Genomic DNA, 19,689 nt, shown 5'->3' with positions numbered 1-19,689 from the left:
AGGCATTATGCAAAATATTAAGTGAGATTTACAAGATTCTATTAGGGATGGAGGACCAATATGATCTTCTTAAAATTTCATGGGAAATGGAGAGAGTGATATAGACATGGAAGACTGGGAAAAATATGGAATAAGAGAATATTTAAAAGTACGGCAATTAGAATTAAGGAAAATTTCTATAAATTAGTGTCGGAATGGTACCTGACACTGGTATAACTACATTATATGGGGTAATAGGTAAACCAATATACGTTGGCGATATGGACAAAAAGTGGGTACCTATTTCCATATGTGGTGGGAATGTAAAAATATTATGCAATTCTAGAAAATGTTTTTATGGAAGTCAGTGAAATATTGAATCTAGATATTGAAGCAGGCCCTGGATTTGCATTATTGTCAGTATTTTATCAAAAGAAATGGAATATTAAAGAATTTATTAACACTCATAAGATTAGTAATAGCAACGAACTGGAAGGAAAAACAGTATTTCCTATTAAGTGAATGATATAAAGAAATCTGGAATATAGCTGCTAATGGTAAGTTGACATGCAGTATTAAGGTGCAAAAAGGGTTAGCAAACAAGAACAATTTTAATGGTATTTGGGGGTTGTTTATTGAACATGCATTATTAACAGGGAAGGGTTTCAATCCTTCGTATGATTTAATGCAGTTCTGGATGAAGGAGGGTAGTCCTGAAAGAGGGGAAGTATAGATGAAGAAGTAAAGAAGGGGGAAATGAATAATTAGTTACTATGTAGCCAAGGTTGGCATGTGGGGGTATACTTTTGTGCTTAAAGTTTCTCTCTCTTTCACTCTCCCTCCCTCTCTCTCCATCTCGGTATTAATGTAGTTTTGTATCAGATTGTATTGTTATTACTTCTTTTTTTAAAGGAAGTACTTCTTCACACAGCATATAGTTAAACTATGAAATTTGCTGCCATAGGAAGTGCTTACGGTCACCAATCTGGATTGCTTTAAAAAGGGATTGGACTGATTGATGTGAAGGAGGAGACTCAGTGGCTAGCCACCTTGCTGACTGTGTGCTACCTCCTTAACTAGAGGTACCTTTGGTCTGTTCCAGCCTGGCTTTTCTTAAGTTCTTATTTTCTTAATATATCTTGACTTCTACAAAGCATTTTACAAAGTACCTCATGAGATCCTGATTAGCAGACTAGCTAAAAGTGGGCTAGATGGAACAAGTATCAGTGAATGCGCAGTTGGCTACAGAACTGGACTCAAAGAGTACTCGTAAGAACACTTTCTCAAACTGGAGGGAGGTAACAAGTGGGGTACCTCAGGATTCAGCCCTGGGGCAAGTGTTCTTCCACATTTGCATTAATTACCTTGATGAGGAAGTAGTGGGAACAATTATATAATCTGCAGATGACTCAAAACTGGGTGGTATAGCTATTACGGGGGAAGACAGAAACAAGATTCAAGGTGGTCTCGATAGTTCAAGTTCTGAGTTGAAAACAACAGAATGGAATTCAGTTTGGACAAATGGACAATTCTGTACCTAGGAAAAAGAAACCAAATGCATTGTTACAAGATGGGGCATACTGGGCCCCACAATACTGCAAATGAAATGAATCTTGGAGTTGCTGGAGATCACAAAATGAATAAGCGTCAACAACGTGATCTGGCTGCAAAAATGGCAAATGCAATTTTAGACTGCATTAATAGAAGCATCATTTCCAAATCCAGTGAAGTTATAGTTTCCCTTTACTTAGCATTGGCTAGGCCTCATTTGGAGTACTGTGTCCAGTTCTGGGCACAAAAGTTCAAAAAAAAAATGCAGACACGCTGGAAAGGTTCAGAGGATGCCAACAATGATGATTTGGGGATGGGAAAGAAAACCCTATGAGGAGAGATTGCAAGAGCTGGGCATGTTTAGCCTCCAGAAGAAAAGACTGAGGGGAGATATGTTAGCACTCTTCAAGTACTTGAAAAGTTGTCATAGAGAGGAAAGCCACAATCTCTTCCTGATTATCCCAGAGTGCAGGGCATGGAATAATAGGCACAAGTTATTCTGGCTAAATGTCAGAAAAAACTTCCTGAGTGTTAGTACAGCAATTGAACCAATGGCCTAGAGAAACTATGGTTTAACATAGAGCCTCACAGTGAACAGGGCGGTTGAACCCAATGACCGTCCGGCTTATTCCAATTATACTATTCTAGGATTCTACCCACTTTGCGGGAAAAAGCATTGTATTGTTGATAGTATCTTGCAGTGCAATCTTATGTATGCCTATTTATAAGTCCCTTTGTATTTAAAAGGGCTTAGTCTAAGGAAAGATTGCAAAGGATTGCCGCCTAGGTGCCTTTGCTTCCTGTACCCCATACTATCACACAGAAAGATCACTTTATCATCTTTAATAAGGTGTAGATTCATCCATCCCCACTGCATCCTTTTGCTCTAACTTCCAACTCAATGTTTTTGCTACGTTCCACGCTGCCAACTTTACAAAGCAGAATCTGGACAGTACCCATGTCTGGCCTTCATGTTTCAACAAGGTCATCACAAAGATCCCACTCAGTTGCAATTACCTTCTTGAAAAACTAAAACTCGAAAAGGGAAACCACCCCTTCTTTACACAACAGAAAATCTGAGGAACAAAAACACAAGGAAGAAAAGGGGAAACACTTTCTTCTTTTTCAAACATCAGGGAGCAATACAAAAACGACAGCAAAATAGATAGCAAAATATTTGTCCATAAAATGTGAATAGTTTCTCAGCAGCAAACAAAGTCTTGCACAACGAAATTTACTGTTTGTATCCTGCCCAAGGAGCTGTGTGGCTAATGGGGCAGGCTAAAAATTAAATAATAATGAAACAATCAAATTTCTCATAAGAATATAGTCCCAATAGGATTTATGATAAGGAATGTGTACCCAAGATTAGGGACACAATTCTATGCACTATCAGAGAGAAAAACAATGCTGGCTAGGGTATGCTGGAATATGCAGACCTTTTTTTCTGTCTAAACATGTAGGGTATTGTTCTTCTGTTTTTTTTGTTTTGAGGAGAATTCGTTCTATATTCTGCTGATTTCCACAGGTCTATCGTGCGAAGCTAGCGCAGAACGATTTCCTTTTCGAAGGACTGCATCACTATCGCATAATGGCCCGGAAACACGCGTCATATTAAAGAGACACACTTCGAAAATTACCGCCCTCCACGCGTGTCATCATTGCTGAGGAAGTTAAAAAACACTGTTCCCCTCATCTCTTTTTTCTTTCCTACCCCCTTCTCCCATCATCCACCACTCACGGTCTCTGAAGCGATTCCTCAGGGATGGTGGCGCCCGAGGAGGAAACAGTTACTACTGAGCTTGCTGCTGTGGCAGCAGAACTCTGCTGCTGCTGGAAAGAGCGGAGGGATTCGAAGGCCTTCATCAATTTCTCCATGGTGGTCATGTTCACATTCACCCCAGACGAACAGCCGGGCGTGAACTGTTTCCCTCTGCAGTTACCGTCGTCGCTCCTCTTGTTCCTTCAACCAGCAAGCACCGTCCAAGTTCTTCCAGGCAACTGCTCAAGAAAAAGAAAGAGAAGGGGCTTAGAAGGAGGCACACTCAAGCCGCAACCGGCCAGCAGGCGCCATCTTGAAATCCTCCCATCATTCACGGCGGCGTTACTGGCGAAATCTCTCTGCGCCTTTGCTTCCCTCAGTTAGTGACTACTTTTTACTTCGCCTACTTTCGGAGAACCCACCCGGAAACCACCCGCTAGAAGGGCAGCGGAAGCCACCAATTAGAGCAGCGTCATTGCCCCTAAACGCAAAGATGGGGCGTAGACTTTAAAAGTTGTTTTCATTTCCGAGATTTGAAGCCACGCGAGATCGGCGGCCAAGTAAACGGCACTAATTATTGGCAGGATTATCTCGCGTATTCTCACTCCTAACTGCCTGTCTGAAGTTTCCGTTTCTTGTCCTCCCCCACCCTTGATTCTGTTTACTTTAGGTTCTCCTGCAAAGTTCCTATACTTTCTTTGGGGCGAGACATTTATTCTAATCTCATTTTATTTCTCTTTTAAAAACAATATTGCAAGGTTTTGTGTATGTTATCAATATATTGCAGGTTGCGGGCGGAAGAACGTCTTGCAATGTAACCCATCTTAAAAGCTGCACTGTAGAAGTACAGTGCTATGAATTTTCTGTCAAAAAGCTCCCACGAGCTCCCACGCAGATTTCAGCGGGATTAATCTACTTTACCCTTAGATTCCTGCTCTGTCTGAACTTAAAGCTCACTCGCACGATGAAGACACGCGTTCCGCTGACTTCGCGGCAGCCGCTTTCCACATTTTAATATTTTAAAAGTCAAATAACACGAAATAAGATTTTAAATTAATAATGCGAACCCATAAACACATTTCCTGCTACATTTTCTGATGGGGTCTGCCATCCAGCCACAGTTATGCTGAAATCTATTGTTTCCTATATGCAACTGTCACTTTTGCCTAACAAGCGGCGTTCTGAAAAAATTAACTTGGGTGTATCGCGGCGATAAATAGACCACCGTCCGAATACTTTTTACATGGAACGTCCGGTTCTCCATTTGGGAAGTTAACATTACCTATGGCTCAACAGTGGTGGAAATTTAAAAAGGAATCCATGTAAAATTCAGACAAGTCTTTGAAGGTTCCTTTTTATGGCGATGTTTTCAATTATTCACTCTTGCTCCGCCTATGAAGGACTTTAATCGAAAATGATGGTTGTATAGAACTTCCATTCTGTTTTATAGATGGTGAGGCTATAAATCTAGAAAAATAGCTGTATGACGCACGCTACACATTTCTCTCGCCTACTCCTACAAGTCATCCGTGACCGCCGCTTGCGTTGCCCACCCCACAACAAATCCAGACGTCGCGAGATTACACAACGGGATGAAAGTTTTTGTGCGAGTCAGTGAAAGCACTTCCTAGGCGGAAGATGTGGACCACGTGAATATCGATTTCCCGAACGCGTGCGGGCAGGCTGTAAACGGGAGAGGTTTGCACGATTATCTATGTGCTTGCTCGCTGGGGTTCAGTGAGTGTGCTCCGTAGTGGTATTCTCGACGATAATGGCCAGGTCATCCAAACGGAGGAAGAACGGCTCCGCTTTTATGGCCAACAGGGCTCAAGAAAATGCTGTCTCTGCCTTAGTGTGGCGTAACCCATTTGAGGTGAAGGTCAACAAGCAGAAGTTTAATATCTTGGGCCGGAAGACAAGACACGATGTGGGGCTACCAGGTGTCACGCGCTCCAAGGCACAAAAGAAAGTGAGTGACCGAGTGACTGTTTACAGGGGGGAAGAAAATGCTTGGCTTCTGAATTAGAGTGCTTGCCACTTAGGTGTTTATGTGCCCTTCTTTGTAAAGTGCAGCATTTTTTTCTTAATTGAAAAATGTCGGGGTGCACGTACACATTGTCTCACTGGGCCAGGGGTCTTAAAAAGTGTGATTGCTGCCTTCCAGAGGGAATAAATGGGGTATCTTTGTTTTGATTGCTTATGATCTGTCGGGAAAATTTGGATAAATCCTGGCAGAAAAACGTTGCGTATATGTGCTTTTGTGTTATAAAATCAAACCTGCACTCTTTCTCAAAAACATCGGCTTTCCAAGCCAGATCACTTTTTAATATTGCTGTTGCCTTAAGAAAATGGCACGCTCCCCCTCAGTCGTCTCCACTCTAGCTGTAAGCCAGAGCAGACAGGCCATTCAATCACCGCTACAAGGTTGCTGCATAATCTCTGCAGGAATTCACAGTTTACCAGGAAGTATCTATTTTGCTAGCTCAGAGTGCTCCATGGACCCTAGCTAATCAGAATGGTGTGGATACATTACTCAGGGTCTCAACCTTCCTGATAATGGCATGTAACACATGGGCTTATGATTTCAGGGAAGATTTCTTAATAGCTTGAATTTACATGTCTAAGCAGAACTGGAGATGGGTTCAAGTTTCTGGAATTTACTCACCTGAAATTTCAATACATGCAATTAGAAATATTGTCACTTATGTTCAGCTGATCTTCCTTATGTTCTGTATATGATGACCTCAGAATTTCATTGTAATGTCTGCATTCTGTCATCAATTGCTCTGTACCTGTGTACATGATCAGGAGAGTATAAAATGCTCTGTAGTAGTATTGAAACTCGCAGTTGAGTTTGCCTCTGCCCAGTAATGCATTATTGTGAGTAGAACCTGCAGGGAACCTGGGCTTGTGTCAATAAAGCAGCGGACATTCAAACATTTGATCTTTCCCATGAACCCGAGGTTTTTTTTATTTCCTTCTCACAAATTGAAAACCGAGATTATGTCAGATCCTAATAATATTATTGCATCTTAAGGTGATTTGTTACCTTGACTAATTTGGCTAATTATCTGATGTTGATTAGGTGGTCCCTAAGACAAGCTACAGTTTTGTCGAATGTATCTGGAAAATGGTACCAGGCATTTCTATTCTTCTACTGTGGGGGAGGAAGGCGGTCACTTTGTCAGCACATTTCAAAATACTACTGAAGTACTACTGAGAAAGAGCTGTTCTGAGGGCATGGCAACCAACATAATGTGCCCAAGAGAATTAAATGCAAGGTTGAGCCTCTTAATACTAAACACTTCCTTTGAATCTTTGGTTCTCAGCAACAATAGAAGCTCCCCATATAGCAACTCCCCATAAGAAAATATGTTTTTTTAATAGAATCAGTAAGTATCTTGGTAAAAGCTAATAAAAATGTCTTCATACCTACAGACCCCATATTGCTTCCCCCCCATGCTTGCATGTTCTTTGGGATGGTACAGTGCGTTTGTTTTTTTGTGGATAGTGCACATAACAGTGCTGTTTGTACTATGCGACAGGTTAATATGATGCAGTAAGGCACAGATGTCTTATTTGGTCATTTAAACTAAAAACAAACACAGCTCAGCTGCAGAGGTCCTAACTCTGCACCATTTAATTTTGGTAACATGGCAAGAGGACGCCATACTAGGGGTCAAGTAAAATTCTTACTGGGCTCTATCCTTATTGGGCTCTATCCTTATAATAGTTGCACATTAAAAGTAGAAAGAAGAAAGCAAATTAGCATCTAGGAAAGATGAGCATTTGGAAAAAAACTGAAATTCCAGTACATGATATATGGATTTTAGCAAATGAAAATATTGCTTGATGGTTCCTTTTAGGAGTGAAGTTGAGTCAGTTGGACAACCTGTGTTGAATGTTGCTTAGCGTGTTAGACTGAGAACCTGGGAGATCCAGGTTCTAGTCCTCATTCACAGGGTGATGTTGGGCTGGCCACTCACTAACTCACATCAAAGGGGGGTTGTGGCTATAAGGATAAAGTGGAGATGAGGAGGACTATGTAAACCATATTGGGTTCCTTGCAAGAGGGGAAAAGGTGGAATGTAGATGCAATATAATTATAATAAGGTTTCTTTTGCCTTCAATCATTTTTTGTGGTGGTCTGTTTTTCAGCGCACTCAGACTTTGCTTAAAGAATATAAAGAAAAAGAAAAATCCAATGTATTTAAAGATAAACGTTTTGGTGAATATGATACCAAAATAAGTCCAGAGGAAAAAATGATGAAGAGGTTTTCTTTGGAACAACAGGTAATGTGTGGTAGTGCTTTACTTAAAAAAGAAAAGTTAGTTATGCGCTCATGGAGCTGATTTGGGGCTTATGAAAGGGTAACAAACTCTTATTTAATTGAGGCACAGTCCTGTGAACTGGGCCCTCAGTATTCAGAAGCCTCTAAACTTGGAGGCTTCTGAGATTCCTATGCCCTGCTAGGCTGAACCTGGCAGAATGGTAGAAACTATATTCGTCCCCTCATCCTCTGATCTACTTCATTTTGCTTAATGATCTTTTCAATCCCTTTAGTGTGGAGTTCTTCAAAGGATGAGAAAGAGTATCTGGGGGAAGTTCAAGATAAATCATATCATGAATTCTCAAGTTTCTTTCCCTCCCCACCCATCAGAGTGCCCCCTTATCTCCCTCTCTGAGGTCAATTAATCAGTCTTTTAAGAGGCATGCACAGGAACAATAGAACTTCTTTCTCCCCATGTATTAGTATATCCAGGATGGTAGAGAGTCTTCAAGTAAGTTCTGCTGCAGATGCCAAAACAGCTTAAGTGGATTTACTGAATGTGTTATGTATGCTAAGTGTTTTGTCTTAGGCTCCCCTGCCCCTGTCTCTAACCATTTTTTATTCCCACTTATAAAATCTCTGGAGTACTTTCAAAAATTTAATCAAATCTAAGTTAATACTTCTTATACAATAGAATGTAGAAGAGTAAAATTGGAAGGAGCCAGAGGGCCATTGGGTCCAACCAGTGTAGAACTCTCAGATGGCTGTCCAGTTGCATCTTGAGTGCCTCAGGTGCGCAAGAGCCCACAACTCCCCTAGGTCATTAGTTCTATTGTTGCACTGCTCTAACATTCAGGAAGTTCTTCCTGATTTTTAGCTGTAACCTGGCCTGCTGTTACTTGAACCTGTTTTTCCATGTCCTGCACACTGGGATAATCCAGAAGAGAGCATGACCTCCTTGTGGCAACCTTTCACATAGTTGAGTGATCTCATATTCCCCCCGCCAAGTCTTCTCTTCTGGAGGCTAAACATGCCCTGCTCTTTCTATCTCTCCTCATAGGGCTTTGCTTTGAGTCCCTGGATCATCCTTGTTGCCCTGCTCTGAACACTTTCCAGCTTGTCTGTACCATTCTTAAACTGTGGTGCCCAGAACTGGACACACTACTCCAGATGAGGCGACTATTGAGTTCTAGTTCTTACAAAAATCTGTTTTCTCTACTGATCAGTACTTAGGACACCAACTACCAATTTATTAACATATTTTAAATGTGATATCCATTCAAGTATATGAGGTTGATTGGACACATGCTTGCCACATTTATAAGACTAATTAGGCATCTTGCCTAAAATAGGAACTCAGCTGTAATACAGGAAGAGCAAAGCAAAATGGGACAATGTCTTACAAGCAAAAAAAGGAATAAGAGTGACACTTGTAAAAGGAAGGACCAGAGAGACATTCAGGAAAGCTTGTATAATTTATATATAGTAACCTCCAGATCATAGCATGTCCCCAACCCTCTGTCTGGAACATCCGGACTTCCCCAGTGTTTATGAGCCCCACTTTGGGATATTAATATTTTGTCCTCTAACATCAAACCTGATGGAACAGTACACTAATTGAAGAATTCAGTAAACCTGAATACAATAGCATACAAATGCTATGTCTTCCTGTTCCATACTGAACATTTGTAATTCTACCCACATGTAGCTGTAGCCTTGGCAGCTGCAGGAATAGAGGCATTGTGGACCTCAAATGGAAAACGTTTTGCCACTCCTGGCTAAGAGTTTCAGGTGATTAAGCTAACAATAAAAAATGTATTTTCTATTTTCTTTTTCTCTAGCAGGATATTTTGTGTTGCATTTTGTTGTGCTTGCCTTATGTAAAAATGTGCATGTAGGCAATAGTTGTGAAAAGTTACAGACAGCAGTAATCTAGTGAACAAAATGAAAATAAAAAAGAGATAGTGATTTGGTTTGCATGTATGACAGCTCCTACTGATTAATTTATCCTATGGACATATCACATGCCATATCATGTGAACTCAGGCACCAGTGGCTATTTGAGGGGTTAGACAAAAATAAGCCTTGGATTATTAAAGATTATTATTTGTCTGATCCTCAACCCATGCTGCCAGAGTTTGACACAGCAAGCCAGGTATGCACAGGCACCATGCAAAATTGGCTCCCAGCACAGTGCAACAGATTGTGCAGGTAAATTAACCTCTAGTGTGATGAGAACTAGGTCTGACTCTTAGATTTTTTGGGGGGAGAATATCATAAAGTCACAATCTTGAAAATAATGCTTCTAAGAGGTATGATGAAAGACTGAGTTTAGTTTTATGATGCATTAAAAATTGCATTTGTACAGTTGTAAAATGTAAACCTGAACTAACTTTTTCTGGTATAAATGAAACAACCTCAGTGATTGCCTACACCTGCTCCAAGTTTAACACCACAGTCTCAAGTATTGTAGTATCAGATTGGGATAGTTACAAGTTGTTGGATACAATAAAAGCTGATTTCTTCCCTCCCATGCTCTGTAAATAATAACTATAAATTGTCAAGTATAATCATGATATTTTTTTACAGAAACACTATGAAAAAAAAAGTATATATAACCTCAATGAAGAGGAAGACTTAACTCATTATGGCCATTCCCTAGCAGACATCAAGAAACTTAGTGATATTATTGATAGTGACAGTGATACTGAAGAAAGAGGAACACTGTCAGGTAAGAAAAGGGTGTAGTGGTACACAAATAGATGTCTGGGGTGGATCATTTTACAAAATGCAAAATTTTCAGGAAATTTCCCTTTTGTAAGCTTATTAATATTAGGCACACTTGAAAGTTTCAAAGTTGTAATTAATATTTTTCAGGTAATTATCTCTAGTATTTATGTGTAATATGCATATATGTCATTAGATTACATATGTCTCACTTTAAATGGTACCAGTAAGTAGTGACCACAAAACTGAAAGTGCGTGAACTATCATAGGACAGGAGAGCTGAACTCTTGAATGCTTGTCAACATATTATGCAGAGTGCTAACATTTATTAGCATATCAAGAGTTTTCACTATTTTCTGAAATTCAAACAATGTAAGGGCAATACATGCTACTGTCTTTAAATTTTACAAGTATTCATATAAAATACTTTTTTTCTATATGCCCACTTGCCCCCTGAGATCGACAGCAGAGGCCCTCCTCCGGGAACCCTCTTTGAAAGAGGTCAGGAGACAGAGTACTCGGAGGAGAGCATTCTCTGTGGTGGTGCCCCAACGATGGAATGTGCTCCCTAGAGAGGTCTGCCTGGTGCCTTCATTATATGCTTTTCGGTGCCTGGTCAAGACCTTTTTATTTGATCAATATTTTAATGTCATTCAATTTTAATTGTATATGTATTTATCTAATTTATTTTAAATATGTCAGTTTTATGCTCCGTGGTATAGCTAATTTATTTTGTTTAAGATTTATAATCTTCTTTAAGCTGTCCAGAGACGACAGTGATGGATGACTTATAAATTTCCTAAATAAATAAATAAAAATGTTTGCATAATATAGCATTTAAGTTAAACTGGGTGAATTTTAATTTCTTCCCTCAACTTTTTCAAGATAAAAGATTGAAATAAAAATTAACACAGGATACCATTTTTAGTTTTCTAAAAGTAAAACATTCTAAATTGGATCACATCTTTGTATTTCTCATAGTCCTAACAGGAATAGGACAGTGTACCTGAATTCTAAAATTTGATCTCATTTTATTAGTTCATTTGGAAAGTTAAACTTCCAGTAAACAATACGTGAGTTCATATGACACAACTATCTCCCCTGCAAATAAGCTATGCAGGAGGATTTTGCATGAACCAACCTACAGTGTGACCATGCTCACAGTGGATCTCCCTCACCCACTTTGTCCTCCAGTAGATTTCCCAAGGCGCTTGGTAGCACAGGTTGCTCTGTCTTGTCACCCCACTCCACGCAAAACCCTTCTGCTTACTGCCACAGCTTTATTTCTTGTTCTCCATTTACAATGTTTTTGTGATCTCTGGCAGGGATATTCACTGATAGCCTTTTGAAAGTGTCCAGATAGCCCATTGGTACAGCCATCATTGATTCACTATCTTGTGTGTGTATGAAATTCACCAGAAATGTGTGCAAATATTTTTCCAGTCGTTTGCAGGAGCAGAAGTGCACATTTACAGGTGAACAAAGTTTTGCCTGCTCAGTGTCTGCTGTCAAAGTGCAGTGGATATCAGTAATAGACATTTGAGTAAGCAAGTTTATAAACAGAATATTTTGTTACTTTGATTATTATTTGACACCTGTCATAGAGCAAATGGTCAATTGAAAAGCAAATCCTCAAAAAAAAACCCCTTTGTTTGCAGGAGAGGGTAGAACATATATCACAGCATTAAGCAGCGTTTCCTGGCATAAGATTAGTACATTTCCCTGTCAAAAACACCTGGTAAGCTCTGGGGAAAATCTGTTTTTAAAACCCTTTCTTGTGACAGCTATCAAAACTTCATGCTCTCATAAACAGGGTGAAAGACACTTTGCCCTTATTTATGTATTATGCTGCACCCCTTAGCCGTAAGGCTCTCTGGGTGGATCACAACAGTTCTCTTTTATGCACCAGCACTGTCAGGAAAGGCAGGTGGGCAGGACGCAAAGGACACTGAGAATTGTCAGGTCCATACTTCAAAACTTGAGGATCTCAAGTGTTCAGTGTATGTCATACCTGGAGATCACACATACAATTACTCAATTGTTTCAGTTATTCAGAAAAAAATAGCTTGCGCTTTTAATAACAATACTGAGTTAGTATTCTCAATTGATCTTCTACTTTAATGAACTCTCATTTTTAGAGGAATTAACAGCTTCTCACTTCGGAGGTGGTGGGCTTCTTTGTAAGAAAACCATAGGGCAACCAAATGAAGAAGATAAAAAAACCAAGTCTCAGAAGGACCTTATTGAAGAAATGATAGCAAAATCCAAACAAGAAAAGGTAAGCTATGGATTGTCTGTACTGCTGTTGAATTCTTTTGAAGTTTTAAAAAATAAGCTCTGCAAAACAGATTTGGTTTATACTCTTGTTATTTTCCATTCAAGAGTTAGGTTTTCTGACAGTTTGGACTGGTTCATACTTAGATTTCTGTTTAGACTGGTTCATACTTGCATTTCTGTAACTTCATGACTGAAGCATACAGCTGTGTGAATGGAAAGTCAAATTTAACTCATAATAATTTCATTTGCAAAACACAATAACCCACTTTGTGAATAAGCTACACAATGTGGGTTGTGTGATACAACCCATAGAGTGCCTGGCAGACCATCAAGTTCACCATGGGATGCTTGGTCAACTGCGCATTCTGCCTCAGTCCTCCTGCAGGAATTGCAGGGGACAAAAGTTGGCTTGAAACTCAACATTAATAAAACTAAGATCATGGAATCTGATCCTCTCACTTCCTGGCAAATAGATGGGGAAGAAATGGAGGTAGTGACAGATTTTATTTTCCTGGGGTCCAAGATCACTGCAGACGGGGACTGCAGCCAAGAAATTAAAAGACGCTTGCTCCTGGGGAGGAAGGCTATGGTGAATCTAGACAGCATACTAAAAAGCTGAGATATCACCCTGTCAACAAAAGTGCATATAGTCAAGGCTATGGTTTTCCCAGTTACAATGTATGGCTGTGAAAGTTGGACCATAAGGAAGGCTGAGCGCCGAAGAATTGAGACCTTTGAATTGTGCTGGCGGAGACTCCTGCGAGTCCCTTGGACAGCAAGGTGATCAAACCAGCCAGTCCTAGAGGAGATCAACCCTGACTGCTCTTTAGAAGGCCAGATCCTGAAGATGAAACTCAAATACTTTGGTCACCTAATGAGAAGGAAGGACTCCCTGGAGAAGAGTCTACTGCTGGGAACAATAGATGGCAAAAGAAGAAGGGGATGGCAGAGGATGAGGTGACTAGATGGAGTCACTGCAGCAGTTGGTATGAACTTGAGTGGACTCCGGGGGAAGGTGGAGGACAGGAAGGCCTGGAGGAATGTTGTCCATGGGGTCACGATGGGTCGGACACGACTTCAAGCCAACTTTTGCGCTCTCCTCCTAAATTTCTAAATGATCTGGCTTTCCAATTTTGTTACATTGATTCTCATGCTCCCAGACTGCGTTAACACTACGATACCTCACTACTTTTGCATGCTGATGATGTGGTATTACTGTAACTTTCCAGAACTGGGCTAAATCATTTACTTTCCGCTTTCTATGAATGGCCTGACCATTAATTATAATAAGTCTAAAGTCCTGGACAGTTTTAAAGGACTTTAAATGGCAATATCATTAAGCACTTTCCCATATAAGATATCTAAACATTCAAATGCAGAGCTTTGGTCTGCACAATGTAGAAAAGCAGTTGAATCATTAAATTTTAGCCAGCAGCAGATTTTAAGACTCTTTTTTACACAAGATGGACATCATATTCCCTCTGCAACACAACTTTATATGGCATCCCTATTGTCTATGACAATATGTATGATAGAGTGTTTACCTTTTCTTTTTTAGAGAGAGAGAAAAATTCAAAGGGAAAATACATTGGAACTTACAGAAAAACTTAACAATGATTGGAAAGAGATCCAAACTTTACTATTCTGCAGGACCTCCAGTTCAGATGTGCAAGATGATGTGAAAGAGAAGCTCAAGGTCAGTCTTTTTTTATTGTCTTATGCTTCCTTAACCAAAATACTATCCTAGTTTTCTGTCTTTTTGTCAGTTAGTGATACAAGTTCCTTCATAACAAACTCAGAAACATGATAAGTGAAGTGCCATGATGTGAGGAAGTAGGGGGGCTCACACATTTTCCCAGTGCATTCAATGGAGCAGGGCCAACTCCCTTGCCTTCAAGTAGCCTCTCCCAGGAGACTTTCCCCAGTCTGGCCTTCAATTGGCCAAAGTTGGCTCTCTTGAAGTCCTAGCATCTGGTACGCAACCTGCTGCTCATCCCCATTCCCCTGATCTCAAAGCAAAGGATGGAGTGATCACTTGCAACCAGAGTTCCCGTAATCTGCACCCCATCTATCAGCTTCTCCCTCTTGGTCAAAACCAAGGCAAGGATATTCCCTCTGCCCCCATCACCTGGACCCTCTGCATGAAAAACACTCCCTCTATAGCATCTAGGAAGTGATGTGACCTGGCTTAGTGAGTCTCCCAACTAATATCTGGGAGATTGAAATCTCCCATAATTACTGTGCCCCCCCACAAGTTATCCTTCAAATCTGGTCTGTCAGGACATTGTCCAGGGTCTCAAGTTCACCTGGAGGGTGATAACATACCCCCACTGTCAGATCCCTCCCCCTGTCAAAACCCCTTAGTTTCACCCAGGCTGCATCTACCAGATCCCCATCTACACCACATTCTATCTCATTGCATCCTATCCCTTTGCTGGCGTATAAAGCTATGCCCCCTCCCCTCTTTCCCTTCCTGTTCTTTCTAAAGAGGTGATATCCCTCTATGTTTACATTCCAGTCTTTCCTACCATCCCACCAAGTTTCTATGATCTCCACCAGGTCATACCCTTCTATTCCCAGGAGAGCCTCAAGCTCCTAGCATTGGTGTACAAGACATGCATCTCAACTCCTTCCCACAGATTCCTTTCTTTGGGATCCCTGGCCTCCTTCTTCCTCTGGGGGGGGGGGAGGGGAGACAGCGCTCTGTCCGTCACATGCCATAGGCGTGCGGCCTGCAGGCAAGAGACCACCCTCGCCTCAAGGTCAGGGCAGCACATCGCTGCCTCAGTCCTCCTTAGCAGGGAGTCCCCAGCGACAATCACCTGCCGCCGTCTCTTCCTGGTGGTGGTAGAAAGCCATACCTTGATCCTCACCTCTCCTGCAGCAGCCCCCTGGCTGCATCTGCTCCCAGGCTGGGGATCCTAGACAGGTTGTTTCCCCAAGTTGGTTTATCAGCCCCAGCCTCCCCAAGCAGAGAAAGCCTGTTTCCCAGCTCCAAGTTGGCACCGGAAGAAGGAAGAGGCTGTGCTTCCCCCCTCCTCCTGTGGGTGACATGCCTTTATGTCTCCCAGCTTTTTCTCCCTCGGCCCCTCTCTCAACCTTCTTCCTGGAGGGGGACTGCTCCCGGGTAGCCTGGAAAGCTCTCTCGGCACTCAGACACCTCACCTCCTTCCTCTAGGAGGGACACCAGCTTGCACCAAGGGCAAGTGTATCCCTGCCTCTCCTGGGGGAGAAGGGCGAACATGTCACAGGTGTCACAGCAGTCAGCAACACCTGTTATTCCTGCCAAGACCATCCCCTGGCCTGACATTGCGTACCCCTTGCAGGCCCTACCTTCTTCCCTTGCCTTGTCTGTCCTGCACTACCTTTCTCTGACTTTACTCATCCAGTTCCCCCAGACAAACATACACAAACACTCACTCACTGAAAAAATTAATTAAAAATTGCACCAGGGAAGAGAGTCCCCAGGCAGCCTGGGCTGCAGCTAAGGGACGAGGGACGAAGCCCTTGTCGCATCACCTTCAACGTGACGCTCACCTGTTATTTAGAGAGGTAAACACCCCTCAGGGCGATTTATAATCACCCAGACATGATAAGGCACAATGCAGCAACATTCACTTCTGCTTCATCAAGTCGCCATTCCCCCAGAAGTCCTGGATGATCCAGTGTATATTCAGCAATGTGCTAACAATTTTGTCTACCTAATTGTTCTTTGTTTAAAGTATTTCTTGGTGTGGGATTTATTAGAATGCATATGAAATTCTTCCTCACCTAGAAATAACTAAAACTGATCGAGCTAATGAACTTTTTTTTTCTTTTTTTTTTTTTTTTTTGCTAACTGCAGTAACAGGACATGATGCTCATCATTCTGGATATATTTGTTTGGTTATACATCTCCACAATCATTCAATTTATACTGGTCATCACAATCATAAGTAATACAGATTTTTGGCACAAAATTTGTGGAATGAACAGTTAACTTCTACATATGAATAATTTAAATACTTTCAGTAATAGGTTAGGATAGAGTGAAAGCACAGGCAACCATCTTTCATCTTGTATTTCACCTTTGTTTTTATTAGTGAATTGTCAGAAGGTATAATCAAAAGGCTTAATATCATTTCATTCTGATTTCTTCACATGCAAACTTATTGTGGAAGGTTTTGTTTTGTTTCAGCCCGATGAATATGATATGATAGTTAAAGAACTGGGTTTTGAGATGAAGGTGCAACCCTCTGCTAGGATGAAAACTGAAGAAGATTTGGCAAAAGAAGAACAAGAGAAACTCATACAGTTAGAGGTATGTTTTCTGTTTTTGTGTTACAATTTTCTTAATCGTAAAATGCTTTCAATAACCCTGTTTAGTGATTATTTGTAGCACCTTATTTCTTTGCTATAATATGAACACAGCTTGTTAGTTTCACATTTAATGAGCCAACATTGTGCTTAACAGTTGGCTTCCCCAGTACAGTTCCCATGGATAGCAAAACACCTGGTGAGACATTCCCCTTCAACCCATGCAGCTCCCTGCTGCACTCTTTTCTTCTTTTGTGAAGTTGCTCAAGACCAGCTGGTTAAAAGTAGTTTCAGCACCACTCCATTGTTTAGTCAAAAGCAGAAGATTAAACAAGTCATTGCTGACATAATCTGTCCAATGTGGAAGGGAGGAAGCATGGAACAGGCTAAGCAGCATAAGAAACAAAGAGGGTAGAAAAGATTCTGTGGGTTATTAACATGGCCTAACTTAATATGAACCAATGAATTCTTACCTGAGCTCTTTTAGGAAAAGTGGAATACAAATTTAATAGACAAATAGAAAACTGAAATGTTATATTTTGCTTGATTCCTGTAGATCTCAGTTTGTTGGAAACATTGCTAGAATATATATGAATGCTATTATGTCTTCATAATTCAATTAATAGCATTAATGAGGCAAGGTTTTATTCATATTGCAGTCAGAATAGCTGTTGTCCTAAACATATTTTACCTTGTAGGCTGACAGATTACGTCGAATGCATGGAGAAGCTGAGCCTGAGATAAAAAAGAAAATGAAGTACAGATCAGCTGACGATTTGGAAGATGGTTTTGTCTTGGATCAAGATGACAGGCATTTGCTTTCTTATAATGTACCTAACTTTTTCTGGAATCATTTTGGTGTAATTGAAATGAGAAGTTGAATCATAATACAGCCATTAATTCTTGGGGCAGGGGTCTCTGTAAGCATACATTATTTTGAGGGTAGAGTACATAGAACTGCTTACAGAGGAATTCAACCTCCTTGTTGCTGCTGTAAATGTATCAGGTATAATAGGCCATAGTGAGATAAGGAGCTATCCACTGTGCCGTAGAGGAACATCCAGCATTTCTTAGATCAGCTATAATACTCCCACTGGGAAAATATAAAGAGGCTGACCGAAAGCTGTCTGCTGCTCAACAGAGATGGAGTTGTTGTTCTGGGCATGAAGTGAAGATGGGCTCCTTTAGGGTGGGTGCATCCAGGACTCCATGAAGGCACTATTAAGTTTTTAAGCCACATCTAGAAAACATTGTCAGAGCTCTGATTAATCTAGTGAAATTAGTGGCACAAGCATCCTGCAGCTGTTTCTTGCAGTACCCGAGTGATTCCTTTGCTGACAGATAATTCACCTTCAAAGAGGGTTCGGTCTCTGACTGCTCTAGCTAAAGATATCAAAGGGCTAGGACAGTGATGGCAAACCTTTTAGAGACCGAGTACCCAAACTGCAACCCACAACCCACTTACTTATCATAAAGTGCCAACACTGAAATAAAACCTGAATGCTGAGGTTTTAGTTTAGAAAAAACAACTCAGCCAGTCCAAAAAAATATCCTTGGCAGTGCACTGACCGGCCATGCGAAAGCTTGGAAAGTCGCAGCTCATGATGTCATCACCTGGCGCCGCTACTCCTTTCCAAGCATGTGCATGGCCCCTCTATGCACTGTTATCCAATGCTCTGCTGCTGGGGTGATGCTGTGATGACTTGGCTTGCGTGCCATAGGTTCCCCACCACTGGACTAGGATGTAACTCTGCCTGAGACCTTGAAAAAATTATTTCAGTTTGACTAGAGAATATTAATTTAGATGGATTTAGATGGATCACTTGTCTTGATCATATAGCGATGCTTTATATATTCATACAGTCACATTATTTCAAACCTGTATGCTTGGCTATGATATTGCTTTCAATGGAACAACTTGGGAGTTGTGTTTTATTCTGTCCTACATTAAATGGAAGCAACAGCACATTTCCGAATGTTTGAATCATCATAGTTTGTTCTAAAAATCAGAAAATATAGCATGGGAATATTTTAACAGTTCCACAATTGGCATGTTGTTGTTTCTTCAGTCTGTCCACATAAGTGAGAGAGAAGTTAGTGAGGGAGCTCAGTCATTTTCATTCCCATAGATAGATTGAAGAGATTTCAGGGCTGTCTGTTGTTGTTGTTGTTGTTGTTGTTGTTGTTAGTCACGAAGTCATGTCCGACCCACCACAACCCCCTGGACCACATTCCTCCAGGCCTTCCTGTCCTCCACCATCCCCTGGAGTCCACTTAAGCTCATACCGACTGCTTCAGTGACTCCAGCTAGCCACCTCATTCTCTGCGGTCCCCTTCTTCTTTTGCTATCAATTGTTCCCAGCATTACTCTTCTCCAGGGAGACGTTTCTTCTCATTAGGTGGCCAAAGTATTTGAGTTTTATCTTCACTATCTTGCCTTCTAAAGAGCACTCAGGGATGATCTCCCCTAGGACTGACTGGTTTGATCGCCTTGCAGTCCAAGGGACATGCAGTAGTCTCCTCCAGCACCACAATTCAAAGGCCTCAATCCTACGGCACTCAGCCTTCCTTATGGTCCAGCTTTCCCAGCCATACATTGCAACTGGGAAAACCATAGCCTTGACTATATGCACTTTTGTTGGCAGGGTGATGTCTCTGCTTTTTAGTATGCTGTCTAGATTTGCCATAACTTTCCTCCCCAGGAGCAAGAGTGTTTTAATTTCTTGGCTGCACTCCCCGTCTGTGGTGATCTTGGAGCCCAGGAAAATAAAATCTGTCGCTACCTCCATTTCTTCCCCATCTATTTGCCAGAAAGTGAAGAGGAAC

The 19,689-nt window shown here is 41.1% G+C and overlaps 2 protein-coding genes across 9 annotated transcripts in view; one reads left to right on the top strand and one right to left on the bottom strand.

Annotated features, from left to right (window-relative positions):
* HTT (huntingtin) overlaps positions 1-4,634 on the bottom strand; it is a 454,323-nt gene extending 449,689 nt beyond the window's left edge. For 3 of the 8 annotated variants that reach the window (XR_006413521.1, XM_044417929.1, XM_044417927.1), the window contains exon 1: positions 3,272-3,659. Coding sequence is in view for 7 of the 8 variants with exons in the window: in XM_044417929.1 (XP_044273864.1) it covers positions 3,272-3,417 (146 nt within the window). In the remaining variant the exon portion in view is untranslated. Of the gene's footprint in view, positions 1-3,271; positions 3,660-3,714; positions 3,805-4,574 lie in introns of those variants that run through there. The other 5 variants (XM_044417923.1, XM_044417926.1, XM_044417928.1 and 2 more) reach the window with 3 other exon arrangements.
* Positions 4,635-4,781: 147 nt separating this feature from the next.
* NOP14 (NOP14 nucleolar protein) overlaps positions 4,782-19,689 on the top strand; it is a 76,370-nt gene continuing 61,462 nt past the window's right edge. The window contains exons 1-7 of the mRNA XM_044417930.1: positions 4,782-5,261; positions 7,451-7,585; positions 10,153-10,294; positions 12,429-12,568; positions 14,126-14,263; positions 16,745-16,867; positions 17,562-17,693. Coding sequence (XP_044273865.1) covers positions 5,064-5,261; positions 7,451-7,585; positions 10,153-10,294; positions 12,429-12,568; positions 14,126-14,263; positions 16,745-16,867; positions 17,562-17,693 — 1,008 coding nt within the window. The 5' untranslated portion in view covers positions 4,782-5,063. The remainder of the gene's footprint in view (positions 5,262-7,450; positions 7,586-10,152; positions 10,295-12,428; positions 12,569-14,125; positions 14,264-16,744; positions 16,868-17,561; positions 17,694-19,689) is intronic.

The sequence above is a fragment of the Varanus komodoensis genome, unplaced genomic scaffold, assembly GCF_004798865.1.
Source record: "Varanus komodoensis strain SLA01 unplaced genomic scaffold, ASM479886v1 scaffold9, whole genome shotgun sequence".
In the NCBI taxonomy this organism is placed as follows: domain Eukaryota; kingdom Metazoa; phylum Chordata; class Lepidosauria; order Squamata; family Varanidae; genus Varanus; species Varanus komodoensis.
This window is presented reverse-complemented; position numbering and strand designations above follow the sequence as displayed.